The sequence below is a fragment of the Saccharomycopsis crataegensis genome (assembly GCF_037102585.1).
Source record: "Saccharomycopsis crataegensis DNA, jcf7180000000098, whole genome shotgun sequence".
NCBI classification, from domain to species: domain Eukaryota; kingdom Fungi; phylum Ascomycota; class Saccharomycetes; order Ascoideales; family Saccharomycopsidaceae; genus Saccharomycopsis; species Saccharomycopsis crataegensis.
This window is the reverse complement of record NW_027043838.1, coordinates 1,464,278-1,487,311: the sequence shown is the minus strand read 5'-3', so window position 1 is coordinate 1,487,311 and position 23,034 is coordinate 1,464,278. Positions and strand designations below refer to the sequence as shown.

The 23,034-nt window shown below is 36.6% G+C and overlaps 10 protein-coding genes across 10 annotated transcripts; 5 read left to right on the top strand and 5 right to left on the bottom strand. All coding sequences in view use genetic code 12, as the record gives it.

The window, feature by feature from the left end:
* Nucleotides 1-261: 261 nt before the first annotated feature.
* On the top strand, nucleotides 262-1,515 carry DASC09_063220 (uncharacterized protein; the record flags this gene model as incomplete). Its single annotated transcript, XM_064999906.1, has 1 exon — nucleotides 262-1,515. One exon carries the CDS (start codon nucleotides 262-264, stop codon nucleotides 1,513-1,515), a length of 1,254 nt encoding a protein of 417 aa, XP_064855978.1.
* Nucleotides 1,516-1,834: 319 nt separating this feature from the next.
* Nucleotides 1,835-3,367, top strand: YPK3 (putative protein kinase YPK3; the record flags this gene model as incomplete). The annotated part of the gene is made up of 1 exon (XM_064999905.1): nucleotides 1,835-3,367. One exon carries the CDS (start codon nucleotides 1,835-1,837, stop codon nucleotides 3,365-3,367), a length of 1,533 nt encoding a protein of 510 aa, XP_064855977.1.
* A 511-nt stretch (nucleotides 3,368-3,878) lies between these two features.
* MMS21 (SUMO ligase MMS21) lies at nucleotides 3,879-4,865 on the top strand (the record flags this gene model as incomplete). The annotated part of the gene is made up of 1 exon (XM_064999904.1): nucleotides 3,879-4,865. The coding sequence occupies one exon, from the start codon at nucleotides 3,879-3,881 to the stop codon at nucleotides 4,863-4,865; it is 987 nt and encodes a 328-aa protein (XP_064855976.1).
* A 307-nt stretch (nucleotides 4,866-5,172) lies between these two features.
* On the bottom strand, nucleotides 5,173-7,009 carry RSC58 (Rsc58p; the record flags this gene model as incomplete). The annotated part of the gene is made up of 2 exons (XM_064999903.1): nucleotides 5,173-6,811; nucleotides 6,948-7,009. 2 exons carry the CDS (start codon nucleotides 7,007-7,009, stop codon nucleotides 5,173-5,175), a joined length of 1,701 nt encoding a protein of 566 aa, XP_064855975.1.
* Nucleotides 7,010-7,251: 242 nt separating this feature from the next.
* MID1 (Mid1p) lies at nucleotides 7,252-9,153 on the top strand (the record flags this gene model as incomplete). Its single annotated transcript, XM_064999902.1, has 1 exon — nucleotides 7,252-9,153. The coding sequence occupies one exon, from the start codon at nucleotides 7,252-7,254 to the stop codon at nucleotides 9,151-9,153; it is 1,902 nt and encodes a 633-aa protein (XP_064855974.1).
* A 31-nt stretch (nucleotides 9,154-9,184) lies between these two features.
* On the bottom strand, nucleotides 9,185-10,477 carry PUS4 (pseudouridine synthase PUS4; the record flags this gene model as incomplete). Its single annotated transcript, XM_064999901.1, has 1 exon — nucleotides 9,185-10,477. The coding sequence occupies one exon, from the start codon at nucleotides 10,475-10,477 to the stop codon at nucleotides 9,185-9,187; it is 1,293 nt and encodes a 430-aa protein (XP_064855973.1).
* Nucleotides 10,478-10,959: 482 nt separating this feature from the next.
* DASC09_063160 (uncharacterized protein) lies at nucleotides 10,960-11,256 on the bottom strand (the record flags this gene model as incomplete). Its single annotated transcript, XM_064999900.1, has 1 exon — nucleotides 10,960-11,256. The coding sequence occupies one exon, from the start codon at nucleotides 11,254-11,256 to the stop codon at nucleotides 10,960-10,962; it is 297 nt and encodes a 98-aa protein (XP_064855972.1).
* An 847-nt stretch (nucleotides 11,257-12,103) lies between these two features.
* Nucleotides 12,104-15,466, bottom strand: DASC09_063150 (uncharacterized protein; the record flags this gene model as incomplete). Its single annotated transcript, XM_064999899.1, has 1 exon — nucleotides 12,104-15,466. The coding sequence occupies one exon, from the start codon at nucleotides 15,464-15,466 to the stop codon at nucleotides 12,104-12,106; it is 3,363 nt and encodes a 1,120-aa protein (XP_064855971.1).
* Nucleotides 15,467-16,142: 676 nt separating this feature from the next.
* Nucleotides 16,143-20,216, bottom strand: DASC09_063140 (uncharacterized protein; the record flags this gene model as incomplete). Its single annotated transcript, XM_064999898.1, has 1 exon — nucleotides 16,143-20,216. The coding sequence occupies one exon, from the start codon at nucleotides 20,214-20,216 to the stop codon at nucleotides 16,143-16,145; it is 4,074 nt and encodes a 1,357-aa protein (XP_064855970.1).
* A 547-nt stretch (nucleotides 20,217-20,763) lies between these two features.
* SCT1 (bifunctional glycerol-3-phosphate/glycerone-phosphate O-acyltransferase SCT1) lies at nucleotides 20,764-22,893 on the top strand (the record flags this gene model as incomplete). Its single annotated transcript, XM_064999897.1, has 1 exon — nucleotides 20,764-22,893. The coding sequence occupies one exon, from the start codon at nucleotides 20,764-20,766 to the stop codon at nucleotides 22,891-22,893; it is 2,130 nt and encodes a 709-aa protein (XP_064855969.1).
* Between the last annotated feature and the right edge of the window lie 141 nt (nucleotides 22,894-23,034).

Genomic DNA, 23,034 nt, shown 5'->3' with positions numbered 1-23,034 from the left:
ATCCCACCCGGCGCGGACTGCGGTAACCACCGCTACGGGTGGAGAGTCTCTCCCCGTTGATTGCCAAAACATTCTTCTTATTGAAGTCACACAAATTTATGTAACATTACTCCCATCCAATTATCGAGGATATCCAGGTAGATGTCTCCTAATGCGAATTGTTCAATCGCTGGTTAGATAAGTAACTGACAATCTTGCTTTGGAATTAAACATATTTTGATCTTTTGTGATCTTAAAGACTATTTTTTTATAGGAAGATAGATGGCAAATTCTCATGAAATTGTATTGATCCATGTTGGTGCTGGCAAACATCTGATTAAGAACAGCAAATCGTTCAAAAAATTGCTCAAGAAGGCTTGTACTAAGGGCATCTTGGCATTGAATGATGAGAATCTCTCCAATACAACCATATATGAAAGCCTGGGAAAATTTGAAATCCCCACCGGTTCTATGAAAGCGCTATCAGACGTTTCAAAGTTAATTGAAGGTTCTTTGTTGACGAATGCCTCCATTGGTTCGTCTTTGGCTTCAGATGGACAGGTATACAATGATGCTCAGATATTGTTGAAGGTTGGCACATCTCAGAATTGTTATTTTGGAATGACTGGAATAAAGAATTACAAATTCCCAATCTCAAGGTGCTTGAATTTCTCAAGGATGGCAGAAATCACATTTGGTGATAAAGAATTGGGTGTGACGAAGCCTTGTTTTATTGTTGATGGTGGCGTGGATTACCATTCCCAGCTGCCACTAGAATTTTTTGAGGAAGGAAAGTGTGATAACGATACATTAATCACAAATGGTGCTGAGAGACTGTATCATTACTGGGATGAAATGAGGAGAGAACAGAGTGAGCTGTTTGAAGAAAATTACCAAAAAATGAACCATAACATCGAGTATATCACCGATACAATCGGAGTTCTGATAGTTGATAAGAAGGGAAATATACTTAACGGAACATCATCTGGAGGTAACATGTTAAAAAATCCCGGAAGAATTGGTTGTGCTAGTGTTTTGGGGGCAGGAACTTTCATAATGTCTAGCAGGGATTTACCTTTTTATAAGAACGTGATAGAACCAAAGTTGAATTCAAGAAAACGGAAAGCAGACGAAGATTTGGATGATAATGGAGTCATTTATGAAATCAGTTTATTAGCTACGGGGAATGGCGAGCAAATTATTTCATCGGATATTTCTCGTTATTGTTGTAACTATATATTATCTGCTTTGCACTTGGAAGATAGCAAAAACATTTATGACTCGGCCGAACTACTTTCAAGCTCCATCACTGAATTACTGACCAATAGATTATACGTTGGGGTCACCGGGCTTATCAGATCTTTTGTTGATTCCCAGAAGACGACCCCGCATCAGACGCACCTACTATATGCTCACACGACGGAAAATTTCACCATTGCATTTAAAAGCTCAATGGAATCTAGTTTTGAGTATATTTTTTCAGAAAACCCCAATCAAGATATTCCACTAAGAGGTCAAATTGTTTGTGTTTCGTGAACGGTGGCCAGTGAGTGAGTGTGATGAAAGACCCGCGATGGTGGCACCACTTATTTTTCCTTTCTTTTTTTCCCATAAAAAAAACGCCGAGGACGTACGTCTGTCTATGCTATTATGGGTTTTAGTCGATAACAAGAAGTCCTTCTGGGGAAGAAAGAAAGGAAGAAAAGGTAGAAAGATAGGTTTCAGTATCGAATAGATATCACTAAGACACGCTAATGTTTCAGGGGAAAGCACAATATTTTTTAATCAGAAGCCACAAGTCAACCGTAAAAATCTGAGTGCCCACGTTTTGATTCAATAGAGAACGACATCAACAATGGCAAGACCAATAAGTGTGATCACCCAGAAACTCAAAGCCTTTTCTGTGGGACTTGATACTCCTGCTATGGATAACAAGAATTCCGATGGAAGCGATCATTCAGCAGACGAAGCCGGCGATCATTTACCATCCTTAACTGTGAACCATCAGAAAGTGTTTACTGGAGGATCATCTATGATTCAATACGAGGAAGACACGTTGGAATTCGTCGATATGATGGTTCCAAGTAGTGCGAAATCTAGAAGAAGAAAAAGTTCTTTGGTCAGAAAGTTCTCTGTTGGTTCATTCGCAGATAGTATCAAAATCGAGTTAGGGGAAGAATGTGCCAGCGTTAATAGTCATTTTGACGGGGGGAATGACGGAGAGCTGGTGGTCTTTGCCTCTAATGATATTGACGAAGAAGACGGGTCGAATGCGATTTTCAATCCAAGAATTTCAGATTTTGAGCCATTAAAAGTTTTAGGACAAGGTGCTTATGGTAAAGTTCTTTTGGTCCGTAATAAAGAATCAGGAAAGCTTTTTGCTCAGAAACAGCTTAAGAAAGCGCTGATATTGGTGTCTGCAAAAAACCAGTCTTCTTTGATGAGCAAAAATAATGACGAGCAAGTGGACAGTGTCAACATTGGTAAAAAAATCGAGCGTACCATGGCAGAGAGAGATATTTTAGCAAGAATTAAAAACCCATTTATTGTGAAATTGTTTTATGCTTTGCAAGATGTATCCAAGATTTATCTTTACCTTGAATTTGTTCCTGGAGGAGAGCTTTTCCATCATTTATCTTCTAATAGTAACTTTCTTGATGAGAAAGCCACCGCTTTTTATGCGGCAGAAATGACATTGGCATTGAGACATTTGCATGAGATTGGGATTGTGTACCGGGACTTGAAACCAGAGAATTGCTTGTTGGATAGCAGCGGTCATTTAATTTTGACGGACTTTGGGTTATCGAAAATTAGTACTGAACAAGACTCCAAGTGCAATAGTATTATTGGTACCCCAGAATACATGGCACCAGAAGTTTTAAGAGGAGAAGACTATAGTTTTCTGGTTGATTGGTGGTCTTTGGGTACGGTGATTTACGATATGTTGAGTGGGAAACCTCCTTTCACTGGCGGTAACCACAAGGCTATTTGTAACAAGATTTTGAAAAATAAAATCAAGTATCCATTCTATTTTACTAATGAATCTAAGGATTTGTTAAACAAGCTTTTGAATAAGAATCCAGATAAGCGGATGAATGTCGATACCGATTTTGAAAAGTTCAAGAAATTGAGATTCTTCAGAAGCGTTCAGTGGGAATTATTAGCGGATGAAAATGAATACAAGAGTGTTAAGGCTCCGATCTTGCCTCTTATTACAGATCCAGTTTTAGCTGAGAATTTCGATGATGAATTCACCAGCATGAAGATCAGTAATTATGACATCATTCAGACCGAAGGCGACGCCATCCCAGATGATGAAATTGATCATGAGGTCTTCAAAGGATTTTCATATACTGCAAGCAGTAGTTACATTAAGAAATTCTTGTGATTTTATTTCGTTTTTTTTTCTTTTTTCTTTTTTTTCTTTTTATAGATCCCTTAGACATTTGATTTGTAGTCTTCTAAACCGTTCAAGTTATCTTTTTAATTTTGTTTTTGCGCTATTGGTTCATATTCGTTTGTTTTAATTTTATTTTGTTCTTTGTTGTTTTCTTGATCTGCTTAATTTTCCTATTCCAATGCACTCTAAATATCACTGTCGTTGACGTTTTATGGTAATTCTATTTAAGTTGTAGATTCGAAAAAAAAAAAAAGAAGAAGATGAGATCAAGAGACAAAACAACAACAATAAATAACAGTGGCATATAAAGAATACTCATATCATACCAGATCAAATTTTATGGTTCATCTATCTACTGCTGCACCAAAACACGGAGCAAATTGTAAAAAAAAAAATACAAAAAAAAAAAAAAAAAAAAATAACGCGACAGATCGTTCTATCTCTCTGTATACCGTAGTATATAACTAATATATTCGAATTGCAGATTTTTTTTTTCAATATGGCAAGACTTCAAAGATACAGGGACGTCGATGGTGATGTTGCCATGGATGGATCAAGTCAGGCCAATAATACTCAGCGGGCGGAGGAAATTCAAGATTATGCTGACTTTGATGAAGAGGCAATCCAGCAATTCGATCGAGAGGTTGAACAATTCATGACTACTTTGGACGACTTTTCTTTACCGGAATACGTTCCAATTGATAAATCCACCAAAAGAATGGTTGACACTTTTAGGGTACAGGGGCACACCGAATTAATATCTGGTTTGAAAGAGGAATTAATCAAATCGACCGATGCGTACTTGTTGAATACGGTGGAATATCAACCAAAAGACAAGAATCATACCCAATCGGTATTGGATAAATCAATCCATGCGTTGAAACTGTTGGCGGATATGGAATCGGAAATCAAAGTGCTAACAAACGCCACCGAGTCTATTAAAACGGTGGTGAAAAATCGGTTCATGGAGGAAGAGGAATTGAGTTATGAAACTATTGGACATTACAGAAACTTGGAAAATCCTCCTGCAAACTTAAGCCAATTATTCACTGATATTTTTGGAGAAGAGACGGCGAAACTTGCTAATGGCTCAAGTAAAGTGGATAAGCAATTACTAAAGCTTCAACAACATGCGTTTGTCGTTCAACACCCACAGGAGCCGCTACCCGGGAATCTATCAGACAATAGGGATGATGATGACGATGATATTGAAGTCGCTGGTGGGACGGTGGAATTAGTCTGTCCTATCTCCAGAAAACCATTCCAGAAACCGGTGATCACAACATGTGGACATACGTTTTCAAAAGCATCATTGGTTGAAGTGATTCGATCAAATAAACAATGTCCGATTTCTGGGTGTGAAAGATACTTGAATATACAAAATACCAAACCTGATCATTTGATGGAGCTTAGAGTTAAGAGTTTCACTGCCATCAAAGATAGAGAGGAGAAGGAAAGAAGACAGAATATTGAGGTTGTTGCTTAAGATGGGTGTTTTTTATTGCCATTTTATTTTTTTAATGTGTAATTATTGTTTCTTTTATTATTCTAATTTTCATTCTGTCTTACTAAGTTAATAAATTTATGCCTTATTTGGCTGCGTCGATAAGTAAAAAATAAAAAAAAAAAATAAGATCTACAAAATAATCAAACGAAAGAGAAAACAATAAATTTAATTTACATCAATTATACAATACAAGAAAAGGAAAAAAGAAAAAAAAATAAAATAAAACCGGAATCAGCACTTAAGGAAAAATACAAATGGTTATAATAATACTTCATAAAGAAAACCATCATCTTCTTTTCTTATAAGCTCTAGTTCCCAAACTTTGTAATCTACTGGTATATCTTGCCGCGTTATACTGAACTGGAAGTGGAGCATGTAGAGTACCAGGATAATTCATACGTAGCGCAGGAATATTTGATGAGAGTCTTAATCCTTTATCTTCTTCTGATTCTTCTTCATTAGTGTCGACTAAATCCGAAGGCTTTAAATTCTGAACCATCGCTTGTAGAAGTCTCTTAACCTTGAAATAAATTTCTCTTTCTTTATTGGTTGGCTTTGTCACTTTTGAAGTTCTTTGGGCGACAAACCTTTCGGAACGCAATTTATTCAAATCAAACAACAATTTGCTTACATACTTTTGTTCTTTCCCATTTTCAAGGGCGTTAATTTCATCGTCCTCAAATTTTTGGCCCGGTTTCCATTCTAGAATGCTCTTAACATTGATATCAAGAATGCCTGGTCCAACAATAGAAGTTGATGTTTTATCTGACTCCTCCTCTGGTTTAATGTCACCATCAGGCTTCTGTTCGTCCATTTCTTTTTTCTCAGTTACTTTTTGTTCACCATTTGGCTCCTGTTCATCAACTTGCTCGTCATCTTTCTTTTGCTCACCGTTTTCGCTTGGTTCATTATCATCCTGCATTTTTTCATCTTTCTTTTCATCTTCACTTTTCTTTTCCTCTTCATTTTCTTTATCTTCATCCGCATTAATTACCTTTTTATCAGATTCGCTTTCGATTTTTTCCTTTTCAATATTTTTGTAATAGTCATCTCTCAATTTGATTAGTTTTGGCAAACCAATTTGTTCAAAATATATTTTCCCCTTGTTTCTAGAATTCAATGCGCTAATGGTTTCGTCAATTAAAGGTATGAAGCTATTACTGGACTTGAACTCAAGCCAAGGAACACAAGGAATAGCGTGCCAATTTGGATGGAAGATGTCTCTGGTGATTTCCGTTGGAGGAAGGGTTGGATTAGGAACTTTTGATTCAACATTAGATGAAGACAAGAATCCCAAACTTGAACCAGGAGTAGCCACACAATGTGGCAACACTTTCATTGAGCGGAACGGTTCAGGAATTGGATATTCATTAAGATCAAGCTCGGATTTTTGGCCAGCAGAACTGAACAAAGGAAGATTATTGGTCTGCCCAGTAACGATAAACAAGGATTCGTTATTGGCGTGTCTAAAGCTCGTAGAAATCCTGTCAAAATCATGAGCCAAACTGTCAGAGAACTCTGAAAGTTCCTGGTGTGATTCAATATTCAATAATGACTTTTTGAATTCTTGCAAATCCAACTGCAATCTTCCAGCCTCGGTCAAGAGAAATTCGGTAGCAAACTTATAATAGTTATCGACATCAAGATATTGTTCCGTTCCCAATTTATTGTTGGATATTAGCACAGACGCCGACACTTTTATATCATGGTATAGTTTGTAGATGGATGTATAGTATCCCAGTTGAAATCTATCATTGATTGTTACCTTGAGGGTATCATCGTTATTGTTATCCCCGGCTTCTTCTTTGTTAGACTCATTGTGACTTTCTTCATAGTCCAAGTACGAACCGGTGATTTTTGTTGGCGACTCTTCGAAAAAATCTTTGTAGAAGCCAGTGTTAAGAATATTCAGCTTGGTATCGCCACTATTGTAATGCTCTAGTTAGTATCATAAATATATAATAATAATAATAATAATAATAATATTTATTTCAGGGGAAATATGAAATCCTGTTCTCCATTAGGATAATCCAAATAATAGCAATAGACAGAACCACTTACTGTTGCAACACGGTGTATATCTGCTGTAAAGATTCTTTGAGGTACCCGTCTTTCGATGGCATGGTTGGTGATCTACGAGATAGTTTCCACTGAAGGTTGGCGTCATTTTGATTAAAAAACAATTTTCGTGTGTGTTTTTTTTTTTTAGAGAGAAAAACAAAGCAGAAAGCTCTCCACGTGACAAAAAAGGTCAAAAGACGAAAATACATAATAAAGAATCTATTAGGCGATTATATTAGTATTATAGAATATATATATAGATATATATCTCCTGGAGAATTATTTGCTATTGAATAAATACCCCATGATCTGGCAGTTGCTGTGTCTTTTGCTTGTGGTTTTCGCTCAACTGGTGGCGTCGTCGCCCTCTCAACAGTTCCATTTTGGCGCAGGAATATCCCACGATGATCTCTGGCGAGAGTGCTATACCAAACATCTTTTAAAGTCTCCAAACCAGCTTGAAAATTGTTTGAATATCGACTGCTCTAAGATAGATCTCAAAAATGGTGAAGAGGAAAGTGAAATATGCTATGAGATTCAAAGTAGCCTAAGGAAGCGTGGCAAAAGATCTGAGATTGATACATCGCTTGGCTATGGTTATGCGGTTGCCGATTCTTTACGAAGTTTCTACGCTTCAAGTTTCCAACGACTAATACAAAATGTCAATGAAGATGGTGTTCGGGAGGTGAACGGGAAATTTTTCACAAAAGTCGCTGACAAAGATGTCCAAGTACTTTATCCTCGATCGCTGTTGATCAACGATATTGGTTCTACTGGCAACTCCACCAGCTTATCTGACTGGGAACCAATAAGTGACATCATCGGTTCCAATGAAACAAAATATTATCAATTCAACGTCAATACTACGTCGACTGGGCTATCTTCCTTCTACCATATTTTGGTCTTCTTGAGTGGGAATATCTGTACATTACCAAAAGATGTCGGCTTAACAAATCAATTGATTGTTGATTATGGGTTTGACATAAACTTGGTCCAGAATATTTCTAATGCTACTTACTCATCGACTAACTTTTCCCATGGTTATATGAAAGGTTTGGCAAAACACGATATTCCTTCCAACCCTAACAACACATTTGTCACTATGTATATCAAGGTATCAGCCCCGGCAACACAAAACTTGACAGATATTTGGGACTATGAACTCGGGATTTCTCAAAAGGATTTGGTGTATCAATGGGATAATAGAACTTGGATTTCTCTTGTTGATTCAGATGACACCTCCGCATTATTAGTAACCGGTAATTTTTCGCTGGCCCCAAATCTCAATGTACCTAGTTTTAATAGTACAAAAAATAACTATTATGAGGTTTATCTATACCCATATAATTCTGACGTGGATTATTTCAGAGGTTTAACCAACAGTTGGTGTGCTATCAGAAATGGGCCTGCAATCTTGACCTCAGACGATATGGAGCTTAGCTATACTAATAGAAGTGAGATGCTCCGGCAGCAATTTTACATTCCGGACTTGAATACCTCGACATCATATATGGGCTTTGCATTAGAAACTGATCGTGAGGGGAACTATGGTGGTACAGTATTCAAAAAAATCGAATTCTCGACAAAGGACAGTGCGGCTTGCCAATTGATTTATAATTTAGAGTTTTGTTCCAACGTTGCCTACTCGGTTCCTGCCAAAGCATCTTATTCCGACTCTCAAGAGAAAGCGAATTTAAAATATCAATATGACAACAACACTAGTGATATATATCAAAACTTTCTGAAAGCGTTGAACCAAATTGCTTGCGAAACCGAATCGGATGCCATTTTCTCACCGTTGACGTCTTGTGATAAATGTGCGGAGTCGTATAAGAATTGGCTTTGCTCGGTTACTATTCCAAGATGTACTACGGATGATCAACCCGAATACGTTTTTAGAAACTCTAGCTCTTCCAGAACTCTGTTTGTCAACACGGAAATCCAGCCATTGTCTTATTACGAGATTTTGCCATGTTATAACTCTTGTTATGCTTTAGTGAGAAATTGTCCAGCGGATTTTGGATTTTCCTGCCCAGATAATGTTTCAACTATATCTGGAAGCACCTATTACTGGGATACCGGTGCCAGCTACCTCACTTGCAACTTTATTGGAGCAACTTCAGATAGTAGTTGGGGTATTCATTTAGTGACAAATACCAAATTACAATTTTTCTGCATTTTATTTATTCTAGGTTTTATTTTATGATGGTTTTTATTTTTAAGTTATATAGAGAATATTAAGAATCTTGTTTCTTCTTTGGGTTTTCATCCGCATCATTATCATCGGGCGTCCCTCTTTTTCTTTTGTTATTAGAGAATTTTTTATGGTAACTCTGGATATCTTCATCAGTATCTGACTCCATGAACTTGTACACATGACCAGCCTCTTCTGGATGCTGTTTCAAAAACTCTTCATTCTCCTTTTCCAATACTTCTTGAAGGTTGATTGCCGCACCATTGTCGAAAACTGACTTCAAAACTTTGCCCCAAACATCTTCATGGTATTTGGAAAAATCTTCAATAGTAAATACATTTTCGTTTAATCTCCAATCACCTTGACGACTTCTCACTAATTTGGTCATATATGACGAACTTCCTAATGCTTTACCAATGTCACTGATCAAAGATCTGATATAAGTCCCGGAAGAAACCGTGGTTGAAAATCGAATTATTGGTGGTACGTAACTTTCACTCAAGATTTCTTTTTCATATTCTGGGTCATCAATTGGTTTAGACTTGATATGTTCGACATCCTTGCCATCATTGTCATTCTTATATTTTTCAATGTACTGCTTGGAAAAATGTAATTGATCTTCATTCAAATTACTGATCGATGCAAGTTTAGAAACAATAGTTTTACCATCCTCGTCAACTTCAGGTTGGACCAATTTGTACGAATGATCGGTGCTCAAGATACTATCTTCATCAAACTTCAATTCATGAATCTTGACGTTTCTTTCCTTTATAGGTTTTGGTAATGGAATCCCTTCTCTGGCATACTCGTATAATTTTTTACCGTTAATCTTAATGGCTGAGAAAATTGGTGGGGTTTGCACAATATCCCCAGTAAATTTGGCACCGGTATCCAATACTTGTTGCTTTGTAATGTGACGAACGTCGTTTAACGATAACACTTCTCCTTCGAAATCACCACTAGTGGTACTGGCCCCCAATACCGCGTCGGTTTCATAAGATTTGATACAATCATTAAGATATGATTGTAATTTTTTGGTACCGGCACCAACGCCAATCACCAAAACACCAGAAGCACCGACATCCAAAGTACCCCCATGACCCATCTTGATTTTTACCCTATTGTAAACTTTTCTACTTGGATTTCTATTAGGATATTGTTGCTTGAAATTATTGATGGTAGTTTCTTTGATGATCTTCAAGTCATTGGCAAAAACCTTGGAACTGTTGAACAAATTTTGCACTTTTGCAAGAAGTTTGGCGGATGAGATACCCGCTGGCTTGGCTATGGCAAATACACCATTCATGGCTACGGTTTCTTCTTTTTGATTCAGCATTAATTCCTCAAACGATTGGTGGTGCGATCATCGACCTTGGTTGATTCAATCGAAGTTTACGGAATTTTTCATTTTTTTTCTTTCCTCATTTTTCCTCATCGCGCATCAAAAAACGAAAAAAAAAAAGGGTAAAAAATAGAGAATGCTACAAACTGATGGATTCAACAGCATCACAAAACCGAAAATTCATTATAGAAGTAAGTTATTGCAGTCTAAGCGAAACCAATTAGGGTAGAATGAAAATATTTGATAATCAAAAACCTTTGTTTTTGATCCTTTTTCTTGTTTGAGTTTCAGTAACCAGCGTTTTCAACCTGTTGAGAAATATCAAACAAGATCCGTAAAAATGCACGTTGGTCATCAGCACTGCTCTTGGAAAACGCGACAACCAAGGCCTGTAAAGTCGCTTCAAACGCATTTCTATTATATTGAGTCAGTTAATAAGCTTTTTTGCAAGGTTACATAGAGGTGGTAATTTCACTTTACCTTTGGGAAATCAAATGGGTGGTTATTAAGAGAACGGCAATGGCTATGATGATTGTGATGACTTGAAGATAATCGACCCAACCATCGACGTTTGAAGATAGTCTTCCAACTTTCCCTGAGAACTTCTCAGTGTCCTTAATGCTCATCAAAGCTTCACAATCATCGAAGTTGGTGTGATTGTGTGGTGGTGGTGAAGTGCATTTGCTGATGAACTGAAGATACTCATCATCAAACATTGTCATTTCAGATTCCTGTGTTCTTTCTGAGTTTGTGTTCTCATCAGCTCCAAACATTTTGCTTTAATAATGGGATCAGTTTCTCCGGATGGTCAATATATATGATGTAGTTAGAGGAAAACTTTTAGATACCAAAAGATTTAATTTTTGTTTGTGGATCATCCCAAAGATTTACCTGCATGATGAAGGAACACAAACAGCAAGGTCATTGGAAAACTAAATATCTACCACATGCAATTATGGCCTTTGCATAAAATAATGTGGTATCTTTCCTTTTAGAAGTAATGCCTGGCGGAATAATAAGAGTCCTAGGTTTGGTCATTACTTGCCATCACCTTTCTACTGGAAGAAGTCTATAGATAATACTACCAAATCTATTGAACCAAATGATTAAAAAAGGATTGCTATATTTATTACTTGAAAAAAATAAGGTCTGCTACCATTCAAAAAAAAAAAGGAGTAACTGAGGCTCGCATAGCACGAAAATAGTCCAGCTATTATTCTCTGGTGCTCATCATCAAATCATAAATCCCCTTGCTTTCATACTTCAAAAGCAAGCTCTAGATGAGAATTTAGTTCTCTTAGCATTTTATCAGAGTTGTTTGTTATCAAGACTCCCGCTCAATAAAACATATAGTCAATATATTAAGAAATATAACAAGGTATAAGATGTGTTATCATAAACCTTTTCTGGGAAACCAAAAGAATCTTTCAAAGTCATAATACACTTTGACTTTCTGATTTTTGGTATACACGATCACAGATATTAGAAAGACAGATTATCCCATTGAAGTTGATTTTCAGGCAATGTCTTTTCTTTTTTTTTTATTATCTTTCTTTTTTTTTTTCTTTTCTAGGATAATTTAATAATTATATAAACCCATGGCATTATTCGTTTTTGATCTCAATGAAAATTTTCAAAGTTCATTCCCTCAATACCAAAAATATCCAAAGCGTCATCATCAATTCGCAACAAATCATCAAGCAAAATATTGTCATCCCAATTAAACTGCTCCTGTGTCATCAAACTATCCATATCAACCAGGCCATTACTAAAATATGGCTGATCGACATTTTTACCACTATCATTTACCAAATTTTGACCTTTGTATTCAAATTCAGACTCAGAGTGAGTACTTACCGGTATATTCATGGCTGGAACAACATCAGCGGAGTTGTTTTTAGTATCCTTATTTTTGTTTTCATGAAACTTGAAAGCTAAAGTATTGGAACTATTGTTTTTTTCGATATATGCCCTAACTTTCAATTTTCTTTCACTATTATCAGCACCATATTTATTGGAAAAAAATTTCCACAACCGATGAACGTCATCAACTGCTAGTGGTCCAGAACCTTTGAGATAACTGGAAACAAGGTCCTCTTTAGATAACTGCGCCACTATATCTTCAATGCAAATAATCCTTGAAGAATCGGAGTTAGTGCTGATACTTTTCAATGTCGGAGGTATAACCCTAGAAGATATATTATCCAAGTGAGCGTTTGTCTGCTCAAACTTTTCAAATAATGTAAATAAAGGTTTCAACTGTGAAAAATCATAGTGTTTAATGGTGTCAGGAAATAATTTTCCATCGGTTGATCTATCTCCTTCCAATATACCATTTCTAAACAAATTATGGGCACTATAGTCAATATCACTTTTTTCGTCAGTAACACATTTCAAACAATACCTCGAAACAATCCTGCCTTTGGATGAACAGTGGAAAGAATCCGAATAATTATCATTAATGAGGCAAATATAAGTCAAGTACTCAACCCCTTTTTCAAATAACCATTCCAAAAGAATAAGGTGAAATATTATCGAGCTTCTATCATACTGAGAACCAGGTTCATTTTGATGCAATAACATTCCATATTTCAAAGAAATCAACCTCATTAGGAAGGAACAAAAGAACGAACTGTATTTCATGAGCGACATCATCACATTTGATGATAACAAGTATTGAAATGAATGGAAGTTGTCGATGTAAGAGTCACCATAGAAACTCCAAAATTTAGTGATCAACAACGCTTCACATGATAACTCGAATAGTTCGGTCAAATATTTGGAAAATTGCTGCGAATAAATGTTCTCCTTATGATTATTTTCAATTGCCAATAAAATATGGTATTTTATGGTAAAAACAAACTCTACCATACTAAAATAGCTTCTCATTTTCTTCACCATAGACACTGCTGAAATATAATCATATTTTGGTAATTTGGCAGTTTTTCTAGTGCAAAAATCATTTACCAAGTCCTTATATCCCCTGAAAGTCACCTTCATGTACCGCTCCAATTCAGAAAGATCTTCTTCAAGTTCCCCAATCGTTGCCACTTTTTTCATAGTGCAGATCTTCTCCAACAATTTCTTTATTACTGCGTTTATTTCATTTTTGGAGAGGATATGATCAAGAACAATTTTTTCAATATTCAAATCACTGCAATTGGAGCCAGAAACTAAATTCTCGTACGATGGGTATTTGGTGTCGGAGAAATCTTGATTTAAGCTAGGAATAGAACTGCAATTCATGGATTGTTCAATATCTAGATCAATCAACGAAAACCATAGCTTCCGCCAGAGTTGAAGAAATTTGACAGATTCGCCATCACAATCCCAGAAATTTAACATATTTTTCACAGGGTCCCTATGAAGCCCAATAGAAATTGCAGAGCTAAAAATTACGCCGGCAAATATATTTGATTCAGAACCGCCGGGGCCATCACCTTCTTCAAAACCAAGGCAATTATAAATTCTGCAATAATATAATGTTTGAACAAGGCCTAAGCCAGTTTTTCTTAAGAAGTTAAAGTTGTTTAAGCAACCCTTGGCTAACTTGAAAATTGGTGAAGTGATTGGATAGTTCATTAGCAACTTAATCTCAGAATTTTGCTCATTACAATTGTTAATTGGCGAAGGAGAATCTTGTTGACCAAATTCCTTAGGAGCACAACCATCATATTTGTATGAGTAAACACTTAGAAATGCAAGCTTTAAAACAATCAATAAGGTAGCAGTATCAAGAATCTTGTTTTTACTATCGAAAACGATTTCCACCTTATCAAGGCTCGAAGTGCCTGAGCTAACGCTACCGGGCAGCTTCGGTCCAATTAAATTTAACAAATCATCTCTGAAAGCCTGTTCATCGAGTAATGGGAAGAATGGATAAACATATTTGAAAAATCGGTCAACATAGATATATATCACGTCCTTTGGAGGTAATACTCTAGATATTTCTTCACAAAGTTTTGTTTCATCGTCGTAGTCTTTGAAAGAGCCATTCTTTAAACCTAATTCGATATGTTTATGTTTACCTCTATCTGCTGGAGGTAAAGGGGTTCGCTGATCATCATTTGCAAGCGATTTAGGGATAAATTCTTTTCTTGGTTGTTTCGATAACCTTTTTAGTGTATGTGGAATAGATTTTCTAAATTTCACCATATTTCGAAACAAAACTCTCCCGTAAAAATCCCTCTGCAATAAATTTATACCACTTAAGGGACCACAATTAGAAACCTTGAATTTCGGTTTCCTGTATTTGATCGAAGCCACACCATCATAAAAGTTTACCGGAACACTAGAGAAGTTTCCCTGCTCTGGGTTTGTCAAAATAGTAGTAGGGAGAATGCCCCCCTGCTGACTGGAAATCGCTGGCGGTTGGTGATTTATAGAAGACTTGAATTCAATTGGCTTTAGCATATATTCATCATTATTAGCCCTTTCGTTGGAATTCGGCAAATACTGCGAGGAAATTTCTGGGGTGGACACGGTAGTAACAGAAGTAGCAGTAGGATTCTTTATAAAGTCAGCCGGAGTCTTGTTGAGTGACAAATCATTCGAAGATAATCTAAAACGACTAAAGTGGCTACTTGGTGGAAGAGTAGTATCAGCGTGCTTGATGTTTTTATAGTTTATAAAACTTTCATGATACGCCCCGGAACCTTCAAAAACATTGGTTACCCCACCAATACCAGGGTTTGAAGGTTTTTTTGGAGGTTTATAATCCTTGGGATTTTTGTTGATTGAAAACTTTTGTACTTGGATCAATCCAATCGGTTGGGTCGCCGCCTTAATGTGGGAGTATTCGCCGCCATTACCGTTGTAAAATGGCTCATCATACTCACAAATCGCTGCTCCTTGTCCGGATTTTGCACAAGCCCCACAGATAGGTCTATCGCGATCACATCTGATTTTCTTTTTCCGGCAGGAGGTGCAAGAAAGTGGGACTCTCCTTCGCTTTTTCTTATTTTCGTCCGATAAATCTGCCATGACAAAATTGGGGAGTCGATCCCGTTATATTATCACTTTATTGTATTTCGTCCTTTGTTGTCAATGGAAACAGTACACTAAACACCCTAAGCTATTAAGTTTCCCACAGATTTGGGTGAGTGTTCCCAATGATTTATGGGCCTGGGATTAAATATACTTTTTTTCTTTCTTCCCTTTATAGACGATAATAAGAAGTAAGGCTGGGGAGTTGACGGATATGCAAAAAAATGAATCCCGCGAAAAGGCACAACGGTGCATAAGGGTATCTAACCGTACTCTGCAGGGCTTTCCTTCACGATGGATCCATCGGTTAGTCCACCAAGCTTCTTTCTCTTCTTCAGAGGCCCAGTAAAAGCACTGGGAGGGCTGGAGATGGGAGAACAAAAAGTTTTTAGGTTATGTTCATCAGATCTCATTAAACTAAATTTATCACTTATATTTTAGTTGAGCATGTATGCACTTTATGATAATAGACTTTGCTGGGAGTATTACACTTTGTTTCAGTTTACTAAAATCATGAAGAATAAAAAAAAACACTTCTTCCTTAGTATGAATTATATCACAACATATATAGCTGACACTGGCTCTGTAATTTAGTATTATTATGATAATCTATATATAGATAAAACAAGTGAAAAAAAAAACTGATTATTGTTAAATCATACAATTTGATGATTCAAGTGGTTGAAGAAACTCCAGGTGCTTCGGCACTGAAATCCTTCATCAATTCATTCGCAATATAGCTAATTTCAGTGTTGTCAAAATACAAAAAGCTGTTAAAATTGGGTAAAATAACACTTTTCCCATTGGTGGTGGCAAATCTCTTCAACTTGACATTGCACATGTCCATGGAGTCGAATCTTATATCATCCTCAAACATTTCCATATTTGATTCCAAGTTCATGGTTGATAAAATCGCATTTTCTAAAGAAATGATTGCAATGAGTTCACTTGAATACAATGAATTAGTCTTCAAGGAGTGATGATTAACTCTTTCATGAAGTTCAAATTGCTCAGGAGTTAGATCTTGAAGTAGCGACTCATTATCATAGTTATTGGTGGTTTTGAGTAATTGCTCGATTTCTTTGACACTGGAAATGATTTTATTCAATAATATATTCCAATTAACAATCTTTTCAGCATTATCATCGATGACTTTGTAGTTTTGCAATGGATCGATTTGACTCTTTCCTTCATTCGAAAAATCTTTCAACAACCTGATAGTGTGATAAAGCCTAATTATGACACCAATTTGATGCACATACATCGACAATAAGAAGGGTTCAAGCGATCTCTTGATCAAGACCTTGAAATGATTAAAAAAAAACTTTCTGTAATGTGGGGCACCAAAAATTCTTCTCAATATCGCTATAAGTTGTACAAAAATTGTCTCAGTATTAATAAAAATTTTCTTGAACACCGGGACATCGTTTTTGGATCGTTCAAAGCAAATCAATCTGTCAAGATGAGAAAACAACGTGTAATAAAGCGAGAATTGAGCACCAATGGAAAACATAAAATAGCTTAAAGAGTTGATAACTTCAAAAGATTTGCTGATACTCTTATTCTCAATATCATAATAAATTTCCTTTTCTTGATCGTTTAATGTCTCAATGTTTCTAAAATATATCGGATATCTTCTTTTGAAACCATCAACAAAATCAAATAATTCCTCCACCCGATAGTCATTATGAAACTGAATGAAATTATCGATGGAGTTGATGATTGCCAAGTAGTCTTTTAACTTAACCTTGAAGTTCTGTTTATTGACTTTTGTGTATAATTTGCAAATCGGAGAGAAAATGTACTTCTGTACCTTCCTTCTTTTAGAAATATTTCTGAAAACTACTTTGTCTTCTGGACTTTCGAGTAGATTATCTGATAATGAGAAACCTTTCAAGTTATTATCATAAACATCATCATCAATGTGAGTCCTAGTTCCAAGAATCATTGAAAAAATTCTATCACAATGAACAATCTCCAACCATGTTAATCTCCATGACTTAATTATTTGCAAGGTGTCCTTGACATTATAACTCATATCTCCTGAATGTCCCAATACCAAGTTTAAATCAATGAAATCCATTGGATCATGGTTCATCTTTAAAGCAAACGCAAAATCAAATAATTTATTGAAAGTATTGGCATTGTCCATGAGAAGATTTTGCACGCTAAGCATAAAGTTCTTTGATTTGAATGAAAAGTTACCATTTTTCGCCTTATTAGTATTGCGGGCCCGAGGGGCTTTTTCAGAATTAATAGAGTTAACAAAGTCTTTTGCGTAATAATCATCATCAAACATTTTGCTATCAACGGTGCTTTCTGTCGTCAGCTCTGTAGTGGCAGTATTTGGAGTTGAATCGCAGCTTGTGTCTGAATATCCACAAGCTGAATCAAAAATTGAGTGTTCACAGACATTTTTGAAAAAGATTCCATCATTCTTCATTTGGTCTTCAAAACATAGATTATTTAACAATAGTGATAACCCCAATTGGACCTTTGCTAACCCAAATTTCACTTTGTGGAAGTTTTCATAAATATCATCGAGTTTGAAATTGAAAGAGAAACAAGTCTTGGCAATATGAATAAATTTATTGAATTTGATATCATCAAGGGATATCAAATATTTCTCCGCCGAGTCAAGAGAATTTTCATTGAATTTGGATTCGCAAACTTTTTCTTTAATTCTGTCAACAACAACCGTATAGGAAATATGCAAAATCACAAACAATATTCCAATGTTATCCAAGGTGTAAGTCACTGAATTTTCCATAAAGCGCTTTGTAATTTCCTCGAATTCAAGGTCGGCATGCAAAATTTCATCTAAATCTTGTACCGACATCAACACTGTTCCTTTATGTAAATATGGAAAAGCATGGCATATTGTTTTAAAAAACCTTGAGAGTAGCAAAATCACAACTTTCCTCTCTGGAATGTAATCATGAATTTTTTTAAACAATGCTTTCAAATAAACTCTTTCGAGAACGCGATACCTTGGATTTGCCAAAGTCAAAAATTCTTGGGTTACTGGATCAAATGTTGAGAATCCTGAAGGAGTATTGATAATTGGTTCGATAAAGTGTCTTTCCAATCCAATATTTGCTTTGATGCAATCTCTGACAATTCTCAAATCATTTTTAGTTACTAAAGAACTCAAAGGAAAGTTTATAGAGAGACTTGCCGATGACAACTCCTCATTTGTAGGATCCTTAAATCTTCCTGAACCTGAAAGTAATTGATTGCAGTATGCCAACAATGGGCAAATATCAACACAAGCCAACTGGAACGACGATTTTATATAAAAGTCATTTTCAAATGCAAGCCAAATTGAATTGAATGATTCAAAAAATAACATGTTTTGAGGGGCCAGGAAGCTAAATTGCAAATTATCAAATGAACCCGATTTAACTGTTTTGGAATTATTGGCCAAATCTAGGGTTGATTCAGATTCTTCAGTTGTGAATTTATTACTCAAGCTAGCGGGAACCGAATACATCAACTGACCGTTATCATTTATATCCATATTGAGGTTGATATAATTAAGGAAATCACTCTTTTGGATGGATTTCATGAAGTTATCAAAAAAGGCACTCTCTGACATATTATATTCCGAGGATTTTCCTCCGTTGCTGGAGGCTTGCTTCGATGTTGCTATACTCGTGACATTACTTGAGTTACTATTAACATTTGCACTTCGCTTATTTCCTTGGCCAGTTAGGCCAAAACCTGTTAAAAAGCTTGGCGAGTCCATCTCCATATTATCAAGATCAATATTAGTAGTCTTGAGATCATTATTATAACTATTTTGCTCATTACCATTAGCTGATGATTTAATTTTCAGGCCATCATCATCATGCCTTTGATTATTTTCAAGTTGAACACTATCATTCCTAACAAAAGTTGGGGTGGCTGACAGCCTTAAATCAGGAGATATTTGAGACTGGTTTCTTATATTCAACGAGCCGAGCCCGTTTCTCGGAGAAATCAGGAAAGGGCTTGGTGATTGTCTATCGTTATTATTTCCATTCGGTTTGGATAGTTGGGTCATGTACACAGACGCCTGTAATCTATTGATCCGATCTTTCAACATTTCAATTTCCTTGTGTACCAACGAATTATTTGAGTCAGTATTTTCCGAAGGAATACTGGTAGGGCTTGGTGCAGTGACATTCGGATAAGTTTTCTCATTATCTTTTGTTGCTTCTAAATTAGAGCCTTCGGAACTTGTGGTGGTGGATACCGGATCTTGACATGGTGGGCTAGGATTGTCAATACTACCATTAATAGATGTCTGGCTAGCGGTAGCACCGTTTCTGGAGCTTTCAAAAGGGTTTGGAAGTAAAATCGGCACATTTGAAGGAGTTAAAAATCTAGGAGATGAGCCATTAGCTGCTATCGTGGCTGGAAATTCAGCGCCTCTCACCGGCGGCAAACTCACCGGCAGAGATGGGTTATTCTTGAACACCACTCTCTTGGAAGCACTCTCTGTTGGTTTCGGACCTTGGCCGGGGGGTTCTGTGGGTTTACTAATGCCCATAGAAGAGCCGCCGGCATTAATCCAAGCGGGTTTCTCATAAAGACACAAATATTGGATTCCGGATTTGATACAACTGGTACAGTGAGGCTTCTTTCGATCACACTTGATCTTTCTTTTCCGGCAAACAGCACACGACACAGGAACTCTTTGGCGCTTCATGGCTTGGTTACTGGGATTTGGAGGGGAAGATTTCCCTGAAGCAACAAAGGACATCAGTATATTGCTATATGTGGGTAGGGGGTGTGAACAGTTTGGCAAAACAACGAAAAATGGATAGAATAGCACGGACAACTGAAAAAAAAATTGGTGAAAAACCCCAAAGAAAAAAACCCATCGCCGAGTCAACGTCCCCAATCTCCGAGACACCCGTACCTCCCAATTATTATTATCGAGAAAAACCAACAGCAGCAGCACAACACCCAAACACCGAAGGTTGCTTAACGCACTCGGAGAGAGCTTTGATGCATTAACATGCGGCCATATGTACCATTAAGCGGCCCACGCCAACGGTGTGAGAGTGAGGTAGGTAGCGGGAAAAAAAAATACAGGATGAGTTTTCCATTTTGTGGAACAACAGGAAAACTACAGTTTAATTGCTCACAGCGAGTACTTAGTTGGCCACCACATTTGTTTTTTTTTTTTTTCGTTTTTGCTTTTGCTTTTGCCCCATATATTTGTCGCGTTGGTTTTTTAAACAGCCTTGCTTGTTTATAATATTATCACCAGATAATCGAAGTTTGGGGAGAGAGGTCCATCCATCATGACTTCATCAGCGAATGAATCCAAGCAGAAATCAAGCTACAAGGAATTCACTTCCTCACAGAAATTGATCTATGATTTCTTTTTGTGGATTCTTTCCAGCATTTTTGACTGCTTCTTCAGAGAAATCAGACCAAGAAATGGTTACAAAATCCCAAAAGAAGGCCCTGTCATTTTTGTTGGGGCCCCTCATGCTAACCAGTTTGTTGATCCGGTGATTTTGATGGGACAAGTCCAGAAGAGAGTTGGACGTCGTGTTAGTTTTTTAATTGCTTCAAAGTCTTTGAAGAGAAAAGTTGTCGGGTTTCTCGCTACCTGCCAATTGTCAATTGGGGTTAATAGAGCACAAGATAATTTGAGAAAGGCCTCGGGAAAGATTTTTATCAAAGACCTCGAAAATGACCCAACTAGAGTCCATGGGGTTGGAACAAAGTTTACTACTGAATGCATGGTTAAAGGTCTTATTGGTTTGCCAAATTCTTTGGGAAACTCGGACATTAAGGAGATTATCTCTGACAACGAATTAATCTTGAGAAAAGAATTCAATTTGAAAAGAAGCTCAAAGATTGGCAAGCTTTTATCTGGGTCTACCGAATTCAAGGTGGCTGATAAGATTGATCAAAAGCAGGTTTATGAACAAGTGTTTGAACATTTGGCCCACAATGAATGTATTGGTATCTTTCCAGAAGGTGGCAGTCATGATAGAACCAGTTTATTGCCATTGAAGGCTGGGGTTGCCATTATGGCCCTAGGTGCGATGACTCACACTCCTGGTATTAATGTTAAAATTGTGCCTTGTGGTATGAATTATTTCCATCCTCACAAGTTCAGATCGAGGGCAGTTGTTGAATTTGGTAATCCAATTGAAGTTCCTGCCAGGTTGGTTGAGGCTTATCAAAACCCTGAGACCAATAGAGAAGCAGTCAAGGAATTGTTAGATATTATTCAGGACGGTTTGAAAGCCGTCACCATGCAATGTGATTCTTTTGAAACTTTGATGGTTGTTCAAGCTTCAAGAAGATTGTATCAAACAAACTTTGCTGAAAGACTCCCTTTCCCATTGGTAACTGAATTCAATAGAAGAATTATTGAAGGTTACGAACGTTTCAAAGACGACGAGAAGATTATAGCAATCAAGGAAGAAATTTTGCAATACAATGAACTGTTGAAAGCTTATCATGTGGCCGATCATATGGTGGAAACTGCGGAAATTAACATTTTCAGAAATCTCGCTGTTTTGATCTACAGATCGCTTAAAGTCACCTTCTTATCTATTTTTGCTCTTCCCGGAACAATTTTGTTTGCCCCTGTTTTCATTGGTGCAAGAATTATCTCAAAGAAGAAGGCCAAAGAAGCGCTTGCTGGCTCGGTGGTTAAAATTAAAGCTAATGATGTTTTGGCTACATGGAAGATTTTGATTTCCATGGTGTTTGCACCTTTATTATACATTTTCTATTCAACAATTATTACTATTTATTGTTACAGGAAAGACTATTTCAGCAACCATAGTTTAATTTTGTTATTCATTGCCAGTTATTTACTTTCTGCCTCTGTTACTTATGCTGCCTTGATAGTTGGTGAATCTGGTATGGATCTTTTCAAGAGTTTGAGGCCGCTTTATCTTTCTATTGTTGACCCAATCAGTTTGAACAATTTGAAGATCCAAAGAAGAGAATTGGCAAGAAAAATTACCGAAATTGTCGACGATTTTGGTATGCAAATGTATCCTGATGATTTCAATCTTTTGGAAATGAGTGAAAAGTCTACTACCACTGGTGTCGATAAATCTGGTAATAAGATATTCATTAATGAGGAAGAGGAAGAAGATAGAAAGACTCAAGAATTGCGTCAAAGAAGAAAACAACAGAAATTAGAACGTCTAAGACAACAAGCCGAAGTAGAAACTTCTGGTAACATCTCGGAGTCCTCGTTTGCTGATTCTGACGCAATTTCTAGATTGAACTCTAGTAATTCTTTATCGAACATTCCTGTTTTCTCTGAATATATCAGACCAAGATCTTCTAGTGCCAGCAGTACGGGTAGTTCCGCGCCATTGACCATGGAAGCTAAGGGTGCCAGTGAGGCTTTAAAGAATAAGATCAAGGCAAAAATGCAGGAAAAAGACGAATGATTGATGAACTTGAGGTTGCTCAACATTAGCTTTTGCTATATATATGCTTTCAATTTTTGTGATAATTAAAATTCCTAATTTTATTTTATTTTTATTTATTTATTTTTATTTAATTTTTTCTTCTTTTTCACTTTACTTGTT